The sequence below is a fragment of the Arachis stenosperma genome, chromosome 5, assembly GCF_014773155.1.
Source record: "Arachis stenosperma cultivar V10309 chromosome 5, arast.V10309.gnm1.PFL2, whole genome shotgun sequence".
NCBI classification, from domain to species: domain Eukaryota; kingdom Viridiplantae; phylum Streptophyta; class Magnoliopsida; order Fabales; family Fabaceae; genus Arachis; species Arachis stenosperma.
In genome coordinates, this window is record NC_080381.1 from 114,482,585 (window position 1) to 114,498,006 (window position 15,422).

The 15,422-nt window shown below is 40.0% G+C and overlaps 1 protein-coding gene, 1 long non-coding RNA gene and 1 other non-coding gene across 4 annotated transcripts; 2 read left to right on the forward strand and 1 right to left on the reverse strand.

Moving 5' to 3' along the window:
* The first annotated feature begins 53 nt into the window (after window positions 1-53).
* Window positions 54-5,739, forward strand: LOC130983072 (uncharacterized). 2 transcript variants are annotated; one of them, XR_009087248.1, is made up of 3 exons: window positions 54-2,646; window positions 2,735-2,863; window positions 5,127-5,739. It is a non-coding gene; the product is annotated as an uncharacterized LOC130983072 (long non-coding RNA). The 2 variants fall into 2 exon arrangements; XR_009087247.1 differs by lacking the exon at window positions 5,127-5,739 and adding an exon at window positions 4,267-4,415.
* Window positions 5,740-8,925: 3,186 nt separating this feature from the next.
* LOC130984126 (small nucleolar RNA R71) lies at window positions 8,926-9,033 on the reverse strand. Its single transcript, XR_009088079.1, has one exon. It is a non-coding gene; the product is annotated as a small nucleolar RNA R71 (small nucleolar RNA).
* Window positions 9,034-13,712: 4,679 nt separating this feature from the next.
* On the forward strand, window positions 13,713-14,612 carry LOC130981129 (uncharacterized). The gene has a single exon (XM_057904751.1). It carries the CDS (start codon window positions 13,713-13,715, stop codon window positions 14,610-14,612), a length of 900 nt encoding a protein of 299 aa, XP_057760734.1.
* Window positions 14,613-15,422: the final 810 nt, after the last annotated feature.

The window sequence follows — 15,422 nt, forward strand, 5'->3', positions numbered from 1 at the left end:
TTGAATGACCACTTCCACTGGCTTAATCACTTATAGCCTTGCCATAGAATGTATCACTCATTGTTGGAGTAGTGAGTATGACGTGTTAATCCAGAAGAAGAAGCATCTCCGAAGCTTTAACTGATTCACTATTACTGTGTCGACATCAATCATTTACCGCTTTTGTTATTGCTTGTTCATGCACCTACAATAACTAACAACTATCTTCTATTCGCCTGACTGAGATCTGCAGGATAACTACAGATTGTTCAATCTAACAATTCTCATAGGATTGACCCTTACTCACCTAAGGCATTACTTGGACGACCCGGTGCACTTGTCGGTTAAGTTGTGTGGAGTTCAATTTTGCGCACCAATGAGCGATAATCAATGCAATCGAAAAACAGTTTTCTTTTAAATATCCTCTTATAACAATTCTTAAACCCTCTACTAAGAATCCTTTCGAGGAAGATGTTATCACTCCCCTACAGAAATTCTTTTCCAGTGACAGGTTCAGGAAGCTTTGGCACGAAGCCACGATTTGAACTACAGAGCTTTACGTGTATATATGTTTTCATTTTCTGTATATGATTTAGCCTTAGATCTTATTTTACCCCTCTTCATTTGTCATTTTGAGAATTAAGAGGGGCACGACTTATATATTAAGAAGTTTTGGATAAGTCTATATATTTATTATTACGTGAATATGATATATGACTGTGTGATTTTAAAGTAAAGACTTTTCGCTTTTGTATTAAAAATTCAATTCATATTCGTGAAGGCTCAATATTAAATAAATATAGTATAAAAATTAAATGATTATAGGTAAGTAACATCTGAACTTTTAGTACGATCATGAGGTGTTAAAAGTAAGGGTGTTACATTTTCCCTCTTCCTAATATTATGTAAATCGTCCTAGGGTGATAAGGGTTATCAAATATATTAAACATAGCACCTTAGGATGATTTATTTTCCTAATTAAAAATAGCCATAAATCGTGCCAGGGTGCCCATGGTTACAACTTGTGTATAAATTGTGCCATCCTGGTAGGATTTACGTGATTTTGGGTTAAAGCACAAAGGCTTGCCACGATTAATGTGCTTCTATAACCCTAAAAATCCTGGCGCGATTTACGTTATCTTTACTGAATCTAATAGGCATGCCATGATTCACATGTGATGTAGTAACCCTGAGGAGCCTAGAACAATTTATGGCTATAAAAACTCTATAAATAAACGAGTGTGGCGTAAACAAATCACACTTGAAGTTTTGTGAGTATAGGGAAAGATGGCTGAGAGTATATTTTTGTTAGTTCATCATCGAGGGAAGATTGATGAAAATACAAGTGAAGGTGTTGTGTTCTCTAGTAAAAAGCAGATAGGTGTGTTTGTAAATCTGTCAACGACTTTGATGGAATTACATAGTAGTATATTACAGAAGGCATGAAAGTGTGGCAAAAAATGTGTGAAGCAATTATTTTTTCGCATTCCTATATCACTGAGGCAATGTTATGTTAGGCTTGAAAAGCACAAGATGCTGGGCTATGACGACATGCGAGTTATATTCTACGATCAAGCAAGATTTTTCGACTTGGGCGCTACGGAGTTGTTTGCCAGAATGGTTGACGTAAAGAGTACCTCTGGTGGATATGCTCTGAACCCGCCAACTGGAATCATAGAAGGGAGTTCCACCGCAATTCCAGCTGGTCAACCGGTGACTCCCTTTGTTTTATCCCCATCATTTGTGGCTGATTTGCCCATTCCGGCAGATGACTTGGGTGATGTGCGTAGCTTCGAATAGCTTGCAGTTGCAATGGGAGCAGCACCATAGTAGACGGTGCACCGGAATTCATGGAGACAAGAGAGAGTGATCCATTTGCGGAGGCTATAGGCGATGATGGGTAAAATTCAGAGCCACCAATTATTGGTGATGAAAGCGATGGCGAGGAAGACACCACATATGCCGGGGGAGTACAAACCCATGCAAGCAGACAGACACAGTAGTATCCTTGACACTTTTTCACTTTGGACCTTGATGCAATGAACCAGCCAACATTTGTAGATCAGCAGCACCGTACTATTCATGGAGATAGGCTTAGTGTAAACCCCGATTAAATTAGTAAATAATTAGTCAATAAATTAGTTTTTAATAATGAGGATTAGAAATGTGAATATTATATCAAATTAGGATAGAGCTCATCGAAACGAGAATTTTGACACTAATTTCGAAAAAAACGGTCCAAAATTGGACCGAACGAACCGAACCGGTTGAACTGGACCCGAACCGAGCTGTCGGTCCAACCGGACCAGCCCTTTTAATTGAACCCAAGCCTTCGTCCCCCTCATTTCAACGTAAACGAAGCTGAAAGCTTCCCAGGGAAAAGAAGAATGAAACATTCCCGTAACCCTCACGTAAATTTCCAACTCCCGTAACTTTTCCGTCCGAGCTCCAATCGCCGCACCGTTTGTGGTCACGCGTTTACCGCGTAGAGCTCTACGTTTCTATCAGAACAATTTCATAGGTAACTTGTTTAATTACTCTCAGCCTTCTCTTTCTCCAATTTTCGAATTTTAAGTGAAAATGTTGAATTTCTTTGATTTCTGATGTTTTAGGATCCAATTAGCTTGAGGAAAATGTTCACTCTTGCTTATGTGAAGCTTGGGTAAGGTGAGGATACGATAATTCTATTTTATTTTATTTGAATTTGAGCTTTGAGTATTAAATTGGGTATATATGTGTTATAAATGTGTATTAGGTTGAAAATAAATAATTGGAGCTTGAAATTGTGAATACTGGAACTTGGAGGAAGCGGATTAGTTGAGGTTTCGAGGGCTGTGTTCTTTTAGGAAAATTGTCTTGGAATAATACTTGGGAATTGGCTAAGGTATGGTTTAGGTTTCTTGCATTTAATATATAATATTCTGTGAAAACTTAGGCTAGATGACCATAGGATAAGTTAGATTGCATGTGTATATTTAATACTTAGTATCCTGTTGATGAACATGGTTGTTTTGGTGCTTGTTGATTAACTGGTGATTTAGTGAATTATTGATTTGATATATAATTATTGTGGAGGTTGTTGTGATAATGAGGCATTTTGTGTTAAGAGTCTAGGATTTGTGAACTATGATTCTTAGTTAAATTTTGGTTGTTGGATTTGAATACTGTGTAAGTATAATTGTTGATCTGAGGTAGATTTATTGTGGTGATTGTTATGATGATGAGGAAGGGTATGTTGAGTTGAAAAGAATGCAGGTTTGGACCCGAAAAGGGTGGTAAAGTCCGAGTTTTAGAGGAGATGCTGTCGAAATTTTATAAAAATTAGAGATTTTGTTTAGATGATTATTTAAAAGAGATTTAGATTTGAAGGTTATATGGTTTGATGTTGAGTTATTAAGAAAATGAGTATGTTTTAAGTTTGAAGTTTGATTCTTAGAAAAGAATGAATTATGTTTTGAATTGGAACTATTGATGGACAGAATGAGAGGTGTGATAATGAAGGATAAGGATTGAATATGTTTAATGTATGACGATGAATGAGATGCAATTGAGAATTATGTGGATGTTGATGAATTATAATTGAATTATTTATATGGCTTATGAATTTGAATGATCTGAGATACGAGATTCCCTGGATTAAGTGTCGTGGCTTGCCACCACGTGTACCAGGTAGAAAACTCGATACTCTGTTGACCCTATAACGTTAGTGTGACCGGGCACTATATAAATTCCTGGGAATGTTACCCCCATTGAGCAATATTGATTATTTGAGATAAAGCTATGCATAGACTCATGGGGATGCACGTCAGGGGACAGTCTAAGTTCAATTCAGACTTGTCGGGTTGGCTGGATAACCGACAGATGAGCCTCATCAGCCGTAGGACAGGCATGCATCATCTGCATATTACTCGAATTACTTGCTTGTGTATTAGTTGGGTGTGCCTAACTGTATTTGCCATGTTAAATGTGTAATTGTTACCTGCTGTATTTGTAACTTTCTTGTGCTTGCTTATATCTGTTTAACTGTCTGTGAAATACTGAAGGAAGTGGAGGTATGGAGGAACGACAATATGGGGTTTAGACTTAAGGTTAAGTTAAGTCAATTTTAGATACTCTTAGAAAACCACCTTTTATGCCTTCTGTTTAATACTTTAAGCTCTAAAATCTGAGTGTCGGCGTTCTAGGATTGCCTCTGGCATTCCCAGGACCTTATATATTATGTGTGTGGCACCTTTACCATACTGAGAACCTCTGGTTCTCATTCCATACTATGTTGTTATTTTTCAGATGCAGGTCGAGAGGCATCTCGTTAGGCGTCTGGACTCTTGAAGCAGAGTGGTTACTGGGTTATTTTGTTATGCTATGATGTATATATATGTACTTAGCTTTCTCTCCACATAACTTATTCTTTTTGATCCTCCTAGAGGTGTATGGAGAGGCAGGATTTTGTTTATGTACATCTGGATTTTGGATATATATATATATATATATATATATATATATATATACACACATATATGTTTGTATATTCTCCGGTCAGTCTTGGCTTCGCAGGCTGAGTCGGGAGCTTGTTATTTTGTATCTTTGGCACTCTATTCCTACTTCTGTTATCTTATGTTTAATAGTTATGGTTTTCTTAGCCCGCAAGTTAACTCGTTCCTTGAGCGTTGCGCTTTTATTTTGTAATTTTTATTTCCTCTGTTCTTCAAGGCTCCTAGCATATTATAATTCTTCTGCTATTATGTGTACTCATTTTATTTTAGAGGTCGTAATACCACACCACCTCTATTTTACGACTTAAGCGTAAAGCTTAATATGGTAGGGTGTTACATTATGGTATCAGAGCACTTCGTTCCTATAGAGCCTGAAAGACGGACTGATTGTACTTCTGTGCATTCTTTGTATATGTGTTTATGTGCTATTAGGATATCTGACTGATATAGATGGCATAAACGTTTGTGAGCATGCATTTGGAACTTAAAGCATTAGACCTGCTGATGAGCGGATGATTTGTATACTTTTTGGCATTGTTTTTAGTATGTTTTTGATATGATCTAGTTAGTTTTTAGTATATTTTTATTAGTTTTTAGTTAAAATTCACTTTTCTGGACTTTACTATGAGTTTGTGTGTTTTTCTGTGATTTCAGGTATTTTCTGGCTGAAATTGAGGGACCTGAGCAAAAATCTGATCCAGAGACCAAAAAGGACTGCAGATGCTGTTGGATTCTGACCTCCCTGCACTCGAAGCGGATTTTCTGGAGCTACAGAAGCCCAATTGGCGCGCTCTCAACGGCGTTGGAAAGTAGACATCCTGGGCTTTCCAGCAATATATGATAGTCCATACTTTGCCCAAGATTTGATGGCCCAAACCGGCGTTCAAAGTCACCTCAAGAAATTCCAGCGTTAAACGCCGGAACTGGCACCTAATTGGGAGTTAAACGCCCAAACTGGCACTAAAGCTGGCGTTTAACTCCAAGGAGAGTCTCTACACGAAATTTCTTCATTGCTCAGTCCAAACACACACCAAGTGGGCCCGGAAGTGGATTTTTATGTCATTTACTCATCTATGTACTAGTTTTCTATAAGTAGGACCTTTTACTATTTTAGTATTAGGGAGATCTTGGTAGCTATCTTTGAGCTTTATGCTATCTTAGATCATTGGGAGGCTGGCCATTCGGCCATGCCTAGACCTTATGCTTATGTATTTTCAACGGTGGAGTTTCTACACACCATAGATTAAGGTGTGGAGCTCTGCTGTACCTCGAGTATTAATGCAATTACTATTGATCTTTCATTCAATTCCGCTTGTTCTTTATCCAAGATATCACTTGTTCTTCAACTTGATGAAGGTGATGATTGACGCCCATCACCATTCTCACCCATGAACAAGGTGACTGACAACCATTCTTGTTCTACAAGCATCTGAGGCTTAGTGAATATCTCTTGGATTTCTGATTGCACGATGCATGGTTGATCGCCTGACAACCGAGTGCTCGCCTGACAAACGAGCCAGCCATTCCGTGAGATCAGAGTCTTCGTGGTATAGGCAAGAACTGATGGCAGCATTCAAGAGAACCCGGAAGGTCTAACCTCGTCTGTGGTATTCTGAGTAGGATTCAATGATTGAATGACTGTGACGTGCTTCAAACCTGTAACCTACTGGGCGTTAGTGACAGACGCAAAAGAGTTATTCTATTCCGGTAGGGGAGGGAACCAAACCGGTGATTGGCAGCACTGTGACAGAGTGTGTGCATTAGCTTTCACTGCGCGGATGGGAGGTAGCTGCTGACAACAGTGAAACCTTACACGAGCTTGCCATGGAAAGGAGTAAGAAGGGCTGGATGAAGGCAGTAGGAAAGCAGAGAGACGGAAGGGAAGGCATCTTCATACGCTTGTCTGAAGCTCTTGCACCAATGAATTACATAAGTATCTCTATCCTTATCTTTTATGTTATTTTCGTTCATCACGATATACATCTGAGTTTGCCTGACTAAGATTTACAAGATGACCATAGCTTGCTTCAATGCTAACAATCTCCGTGGGATCGACCCTTACTCACGTAAGGTTTATTACTTGGACGACCCAGTGCACTTGCTGGTTAGTTGTGCGAAGTTGTGTAATGCCATGGTATTGAGCCACCAAGTTCTTGGAGCCATTACCGGGGATTATTTGAGTTGTGAAAAAGTATTGTTCACAATTTCGCGCACCAAGTTTTTGGCGCCGTTGCCGGGGATTGTTCAAAGTTTTGAGCAAGCTTTTGGTAACATCAGTGCCAAGATCCGGCAACAACATCAAGTTTTTGGTGTTATTGCCCGGGATTGTTTAGGCTGGACAACTGACGGTTCATCTTGTTGCTTAGATTAGGTATTATTTTTTTTCGAAATTCTTGAAGATGAATTCTAGAGTTTCATGATGATTTGTTGAAATCTGGCTGGCTGAGAAGCCATGTCTAATCTCATTGGACCGAGGTTTCAACTTATCACCACAAGAACTTGTTGATTTCTTATCAATCTTGCTTTTGGAGCAGTGATTTGCTAAGGCTTGGCTGGCCTCTGGCCATGTCTAGTGTTTTGGACCGAAGCTTTCTTTGAAAGCTTGGCTGGCTGTGAAGCCATGTCTAATTCCTGGACCGGAGTCTTAGACTAGCATTGCACTGATTCCTAGAATTCTCATTAAGAATTTTGATACCTTTTCCCATTTAATTTTCGAAAAACACAAAAAAAAAAATTTACAAAATCATAAAAAGACCAAAAATATTTGATGTTTCTTGCTTAAGTTTAGTGTCTCATCCTAAGTTTGGTGTCAAATGCATGTTTTTGTTATAATTTTCGAATCCATGCATATATTTCTTTGTTTTGATCTTTGAATTCTATTGACTTGAAGTATTTTGTGTGTCTCATATAGTGTCAGTAGTATACAAACTGCTAAGTTTGGTGTCTTGCATGCATTGTTAATTGATTCCTTTTGCATTTTGATTATTAAAAATCCAAAAATATTTTTAATTTGTGTCTTTTCAAGTCAATGATACAAAGAATTGAAGATTCAGAACATACTGCAGAGGAATTACACAGAAAAAGCTGAGCATTCAAAAATGCCCAGTGAAGAAGGCAGACTGGCGTTTAAACGCCAGCCAGGGCACCTGGTTGGGCGTTCAACGCCCAAAGAGGTAGCATTTTGGGCGTTAAACGCCAGAATGTATACCATTCTGGGCGTTTAACGCCAGGATGGTGCTAGGGGGAAGATTTTGTTTTCAAATCAATTTTTTTAGTTTTTCAAAATCAAATCTTTTTCAAATCAAATCTTTTCAATCAAATGTTTTCAAAATCAATTTCTTTCCTTTTTAAAAGATACTTACTAACAATTAATGATTTGATTGAGCATCTCAAAATTGTTGCCTTTTCTGTTGAGAAAGGTTTTATGTTTGAATCATATCTTTTCTTGTTAGGCAAGTCATTAATTTTTAAAATCATATCTTTTCAAATTGTTTTCAAATCATATCTTCTCAATCACATCTCTTTGACCATAACTTTTCAATCATATCTTCTTAACCACATCTTTTTCAAAATAGTTTTCAATCAAATCTTTTTGATGTCTAATTTCAAAATCTTTTTTTTCGAAAATCACTTAACTTCTTTCCCACTTTTGTTTTCGAAAATCAATTAGTGTTCTTCAAAAATGTTTTCAAAATTTTATAATTAATTTTCGAAAATTATCCCCCCCTTCTTCTTCACATCCTTCTATTTATGGAGTATCACTCCTTCTTAATGCACAATTCGAACTATATCTGATCAAGTTCGAATTCTCCTTCTTCTTTCTTCTATTTTTCTTTTCCTCTGACACCTAAAGGAATCTCTATACTGTGACATAGAGGATTCCACATTTTCTTGTTCCCTTCTCTTTCTTATGAGCAGGAGCAAAGACAAAGGCATTCTTGTTGAAGCTGATCCTGAACCTGAAAGGACCTTGAAGAGAAAGCTAAGAGAAGCCAAAGCACAACTCTCTTTAGAGCACCTGACCGAATTCTTCAAGGAAGAAGAACAAATGGCAGCCGAAAACAACAACAATGCCAACAATGCAAGGAAGGTGCTTGGTGACTTTACTGCACCTACTCCTGATTTCTATGGGAGAAGCATCTCTATCCCTGCCATTGGAGCAAACAACTTTGAGCTTAAGCCTCAATTAGTTTCTCTAATGCAACAGAATTGCAAGTTTCATGGACTTCCAATGGAAGATCCTCATCAGTTTTTAGCTGAGTTCTTGCAAATCTGTGACACAGTCAAGACTAATGGGGTTAACCCTGAGGTCTATAGACTGATGCTATTCCCTTTTGCTGTGAGAGACAGAGCTAGAATATGGTTGGACTCCCAACCTAAAGAAAGCCTGGACTCTTGGGAAAAGCTAGTCAATGCCTTCTTGGCAAAGTTCTTTCCACCACAAAGATGGAGTAAGCTTAGAGTGGAAGTCCAAACCTTCAGACAGAAGGATGGAGAATCCCTCTATGAAGCTTGGGAAAGATACAAACAATTAATCAGAAGATGTCCTTCAGACATGCTTTCTGAATGAAGCATCATAGGTATTTTCTATGATGGTCTCTCTGAACTATCCAAGATGTCTTTGGATAGCTCTGCTGGAGGATCTCTTCATCTGAAGAAGACGCCTACTGAGGCTCAAGAACTGATTGAAATGGTTGCAAATAACCAATTCATGTACACTTCTGAAAGGAATCCTGTGAACAATGGGACTAGTCAGAAGAAAGGAGTTCTTGAAATTGACACTCTGAATGCCATTTTGGCTCAGAATAAAATATTGACTCAACAAGTCAATCTGATTTCTCAAAGTCTGTCTGGAATGCAAAATGCACCAAACAGTACTAAGGATGCTTCATCTGAGGAAGAAGCTTACGATCCTGAGAACCCTTCAGTGGAAGAGGTAAATTACCTGGGAGAACCCTATGGTAACACCTATAATTCTTCATGGAGAAATCACCCAAATCTCTCATGGAAGAATCAAGAGAGACCTCAACAAGGTTTCAATAATAATGGTGGAAGAAACAGGTTTAACAATGGTAAACCTTTTCCATCATCTTCTCAGCAACAGACAGAGAGCTCTAAGCAGAATACCTCTGACTTAGCAACCATGGTCTCTGATCTAATCAAAACCACTCAAAGTTTCATGACTGAAACTAGATCCTCCATTAGGAATTTGGAAGGACAAGTGGGTCAGCTGAGCAAGAAAATTACTGAACTTCCCCCAAGCACTCTCCCAAGTAACACTGAAGAAAATCCAAAAGGAGAGTGCAAAGCCATAAATATGGCCGAATTCTGGGAGGAAGAAGAGGCAGTGAACGCCACTGAGGAAGGCCTCACTGGACGTCCACTGGCCTCCAATGAGTTCCCCAAAGAGGAACCTTGGGAATCTGAGGCTCAAACTGAGACCATAGAGATTCCCTTGGACTTACTACTGCCTTTCATGAGCTCTGATGAGTATTCTTCCTCTGAAGAGGAGGAGTATGTCACTGAGGAGCAAGTTGCTAAATACCTTGGAGCAATCATGAAGCTGAATGACAAGTTATTTGGAAATGAGACTTGGGAGGATGAACCCCCTTTGCTCACCAAAGAACTGGATAACTTGTATAGGCAGCAATTGCCTCAAAAGAGGCAGGATCCTGGGAAGTTTTCTATACCTTGTACCATAGGCACCATGACCTTCAAGAAGGCCTTGTGTGACTTGGGGTCAAGTATAAACCTCATGCCCCTCTCTGTAATGGAGAAATTAGGGATCTTTGAGGTGCAAGCTGCAAAAATCTCACTAGAGATGGCAGACAACTCAAGAAAACAAGCCTATGGACTTGTAGAGGATGTTCTGGTTAAGGTTGAAGACCATTACATCCCTACTGACTTCATAGTCCTAGAGACTGGGAAGTGCATGGATGAATTAATCATCCTTGGCAGACCCTTCCTAGCCACAGCAAAGGCTGTGATTGATGTTGATAGAGGAGAGTTGATCATTCAAGTGAATGAAGAATCCTTGGTGTTTAAGGCCCAAGGATATCCCTCTGTCATCATGGAGAAGAAGCATGACGAGCTTCTCTCAAAACAGAGCCAAACAGAGCCCCCACAGTCAGACTCTAAGTTTGGTGTTGGGAGGCCACAATCAAACTCTAAGTTTGGTGTTGGGAAGTTCCAACACGGTTCTGAGCATCTCTGAGGCTCCATGAGAGTCCTCTGTCAAGCTAATGACAGTAAAGAAGCGCTTGTTGGGAGGCAACCCAATGTTTTATAATTAATTATTTTCTTTTGTTATTTTATCTTTTTTGTAGGTTGATGATCATAAGAAGTCACAAAAACAATGAAAAAAGAAAAAACAAAATGAAAAACAGGAAGAAAAACAGCACACCCTGGAGGAAGATGCTGCTGGCGTTCAAACGCCAGTCAGCCTAGCAGTTGGGCGTTTAACGCCCAGTCTGGCACCCTTCTGGGCGTTTAACGCCAGAAAGGGGCACCAGACTGGCGTTAAACGCCAGTAAAGGGCAAAAACCTGGCGTTAAACGCCAGGAATGGGCACCAGCCCGGCGTTTAACGCCAGAAAAGGCTCAAAACGTGGATTTTGATGCCATTTGGTGCAAGGATGCCTTTTCCTTGACACTACAGGATCTGTGGACCCCACAGGACCCTACCATCACTCTCTCTCTTCTTCCCCCATTCACCAATCACCTCAACACCTCTTCCCCAAAAACCCCTCACCTATCAAATCCCATCTTTCTCTTCACCACTCACATCCATCCTTCATAAAACCCCACCAACCTCACCCTTCAAATTCAAACCACTTTCCCTCCCAAACCCACCCTCAAATGGCCGAACCCTCATCCCCCTCTTTCCTATATAAACCCCTCTTTACCCCTTCATTTTTCCACTACCTAAACACCACTTCTCCCCCTCCTTGGCCGAATACACCACCATCTCCCTCCTCCTCATTTCTTCTTCTTCTACTCTCTTCTTTCTTCTTTTGCTCGAGGACGAGCAAACATTTTAAGTTTGGTGTGGTGAAAGCGTTGCTTTTTCGTTTTTCCATAACCATTTATGGCATCCAAGGCCGGAGAAACCTCTAGAAAGAGGAAAGGGAAGGCAAAGGCTTCCACCTCCGAGTCATGGGAGATGGATAGATTCCTCTCAAGGGTGCATCAAGACCACTTCTATGAAGTTGTGGCCTTGAAGAAGGTGATCCCCGAAGTCCCCTTTTCACTCAAAAAGGATGAATATCCGGAGATCCGCCATGAGATCCGAAGAAGAGGTTGGGAAGTACTTACCAACCCCATTCAACAAGTCGGAATCTTGATGGTTCAAGAGTTCTATGCCAATGCATGGATCACCAAGAACCATGACCAAAGTGTGAACCCGGATCCAAAGAATTATCTTACTATGGTTCGGGGGAAATACTTGGATTTTAGTCCGGAAAGTGTGAGGGTGGCGTTCAACTTGCCTATGATGCAAGGAGATGAGCATCCTTACACTAGAAGGGTCAACTTTGATCAAAGGTTGGACCAAGTCCTCACAGTCATATGTGAAGAGGGCGCACAATGGAAGCAAGATTCAAGAGGAAAGCCGGTCCAATTGAGAAGGCATGACCTCAAACCCGTGGCTAGAGGATGGTTAGAGTTCATACAACGCTCAATCATTCCCACTAGCAACCGGTCCGAAGTTACCATAGACCGGGCTATCATGATCCATAGCATCATGATTGGAGAAGAAATAGAGGTTCATGAGGTTATAGCCCAAGAACTCTATAGGGTGGCGGACAAGACCTCTACCTTGGCAAGGTTAGCCTTTTCTCACCTCATTTGTCACCTCTGTTATTCAGTGGGAGTTGACATAGAGGGAGACATCACCATTGATGAGGACAAGCCCATCACTAAGAAAAAGATGGAGTACACAAGAGATCCCACTCATCATGAGATCCCTGAGATTCCTCAAGGGATGAATTTTCCTCCACAAGACTATTGGGGGCAACTAAACACCTCCCTAGGAGAGTTGAGTTCCAATATGGGACAACTAAGGGTGGAGCACCAAGAACACTCCATTCTCCTCCATGAAATTAGAGAAGAACAAAGAATCATGAGAGAGGAGCAACAAAGGCAAGGAAGAGACATTGAGGAGCTCAAGCACTCCATAGGACCTTCAAAAGCAAGGAAGAGCCGCCATCACTGAGGTGGACCCATTCCTTGATTTCCTTGTTCTTTATTCCTTTGTTTTTCGAATTTTAGTGCTTTATGTTATCCATGCTTGTGTCTTATGATCATTAGTGTCTTAGTGTCTATGCCTTAAAGTTATGAATGTCCTATGAATCCATCACCTTTCTTGAATAAAAATGTGCTTAATTGAAAAAGGAAGAATTGCATGAATTTTGAATTTTATAATAGTTTAATTATTTTGATGTGGTGGCAATATTTTTGTTCTCTGAATGTATGCTTAAACAGTGCATATGTATCTTGAATTTGTGGTTCATGAATGTTGGCTCTTGAAAGAATGATGAAAAAGGAGACATGTTATTGAGGATCTGAAAAATCAATAAAATGATTCTTGAAGCAAGAAAAAGCATTGCTATTCAAAAAAAAAAAAAAAACCGAAAAAAAAAGAGAAAAAAAAAGAAAACGAAAAAAAAAAAAATATAATAAGAGTTGTGATCCAAGGCAAATAAGAGTGTGCTTAAGAACCCTGGAATTAATGCAGTTAAAACAGGGACATATGACTGTTTCTAAGTATACTAGTAAGTTTGAGGAGTTATGTCGCTTTTCTCGTATCTGTCAATGGGCACCAGAAGATTTTTACGAATGGAAGTGTATTAAGTATGAGGGAAGTGTTCGGAGTGATATTCTGAGCTTTGTTGCCCCAATGGAGATCAGGGTGTTTTCTGAACTGGTGAATAAGAGTAGAGTAGCTGAAGATTGTGTGAAAAAGGCGGCAGCAGAGAAATGGAGTTTAAGGGTGCTTTTTCAAAGACCTTCAGGAAGGAACTTTGCTCCGAGAGGTAGGACTTTCAAGCGTGGAGGCTCTATTCCACAGCAGACTCAGGGTCAAGGTAATTACAGATGGCTGAATACCAATGTTAATCAGGGAAGAAGGTTTGGGAAGAAGCCACAGCAGGATCTGAATTGTCAAAGGTGTGGAAGGTATCATCCTGGAGTTCCGTGCAGAGTAGGACTTGGAGTATGCTATTCCTGTGGATAGCCCAGACATATGGCCACTAATTGCCAGGAGAAGAAGAAGTATGAGACTGGTAGGGTGCAGCAGCCAGGGAGAGTATACACCACTTCTACCATAGGTGCTGAGGGATCTGAGACACTGATTAGAGGTAATTGTGAAATGGCTGGTAAAATCTTAAATGCTTTATTTGATTCAGGAGCAAGTCATTCATTTATTGCATTTGAAAAGGCCCATGAATTAGAATTGAGAATGGTGGTTTTAGGTTATGATTTGAAAGTATATAATGCTACTCATGAAGCTACGGTGACTAGGATAGGATGTCCACAAGTTCCCTTTCGAGTACAACAGCGTGAATTTGTGCATGATTTGATTTGTTTGCCTATGACTGGTCTTGATCTCATTTTGGGATCGAATTGGTTATCCAAGAATCATGTTTTGCTTGATTGTTCTGAGAAGTCAGTACAGTTTATGCCGGAAGAGTCAGAAGCACCGGTTGTGGTGAATAGTTACTATTTGAATTCTATGATAGTAAACTGTTCAGGAACTGAATGTCTGGGTATTATGTTATTAACTGCGGGAGTATCAGGTGATGATCAGAGTTTAGAGCAGATTTTGGTTGTATGTGAATTTCCAGTTGTGTTTCCGGATGATATTAATGAATTTCCACCTAACCGAGAGGTTGAATTTGCAATTGAGTTGGTACCTGGATCCGGTCCAATTTCAATTACTCCTTATAGGATGTCACCTTTAGAAATGGCTGAACTGAAGGCTCAGCTGGAAGATCTGTTGGGTAAGCATTTTATCCGACTAAGTGTTTCTCCGTGGGGAGCGCCAGTGTTACTGGTAAAGAAGAAGGATGGGAGTATGCGGCTGTGTGTCGACTATCGGCAATTGAATAAGATCACTGTGAAGAATAAATATCCGTTTCCTTGAATCGATGATCTAATGGATCAGTTACAGGGTGCCGGTGTATTTTCTAAGATTGATCTGCGATCCGGATATCATCAGATAAGGGTTAGAGACGAGGATATTCTGAAAACTGCTTTCAGAAGCCGTCATGGTCATTATGAGTATATAGTGATGTCTTTCGGGTTAACTAATGCCCCGGCAGTATTTATGGATTATATGAACAGGATTTTCCGACCGTATCTGGACAAGTTTGTTATTGTCTTCATTGATGACATTCTTGTTTACTCTAAGACTGAAGAGGAGCATGCTGATCACTTGCGAACTGTGCTGCAAATTCTGAGAGACAGGAAGTTGTACGCTAAGTTATCTAAATGCGAGTTCTGGAAGAGTGAGGTGAAGTGTCTCGGCCACGTGGTGAGTAAACAGGGAATAGCTGTGGATCCTGCTAAGGTGGAAGCAGTGATGAATTGGGAGCGACCAACTTCAGTGACAGAGATCAGGAGTTTCTTAGGTTTGGTGGGGTATTATCGCAGATTCATTAAGGGATTTTCACAGCTCGCCTTACCTTTAACTAAATTGACTAGGAAGGAGACGCCTTTTATCTGGACTCCGGAATGTGAAGAGAGTTTCCAAGCATTGAAGCACAGATTGACTACTGCACCTGTATTGGTATTACCTGAACCAAGTGAACCATTTGAAATGTATTGTGATGCATCTCTGAAAGGTTTGGGGTACGTTCTGAAGCAGCACCAGAATGTTGTAGCATACGCCTCACGACAATTAAGGCCGCATGAAATGAACTATCCGACACATGATTTGGAACTTGCTGCTGTT

What these genes read in the sequence shown, in the direction of transcription:
- LOC130981129 (XM_057904751.1), top strand. Translation starts at nt 13,713, where the DNA reads ATGGCCACTAATTGCCAGGAGAAGAAGAAGTATGAGACTGGTAGGGTG.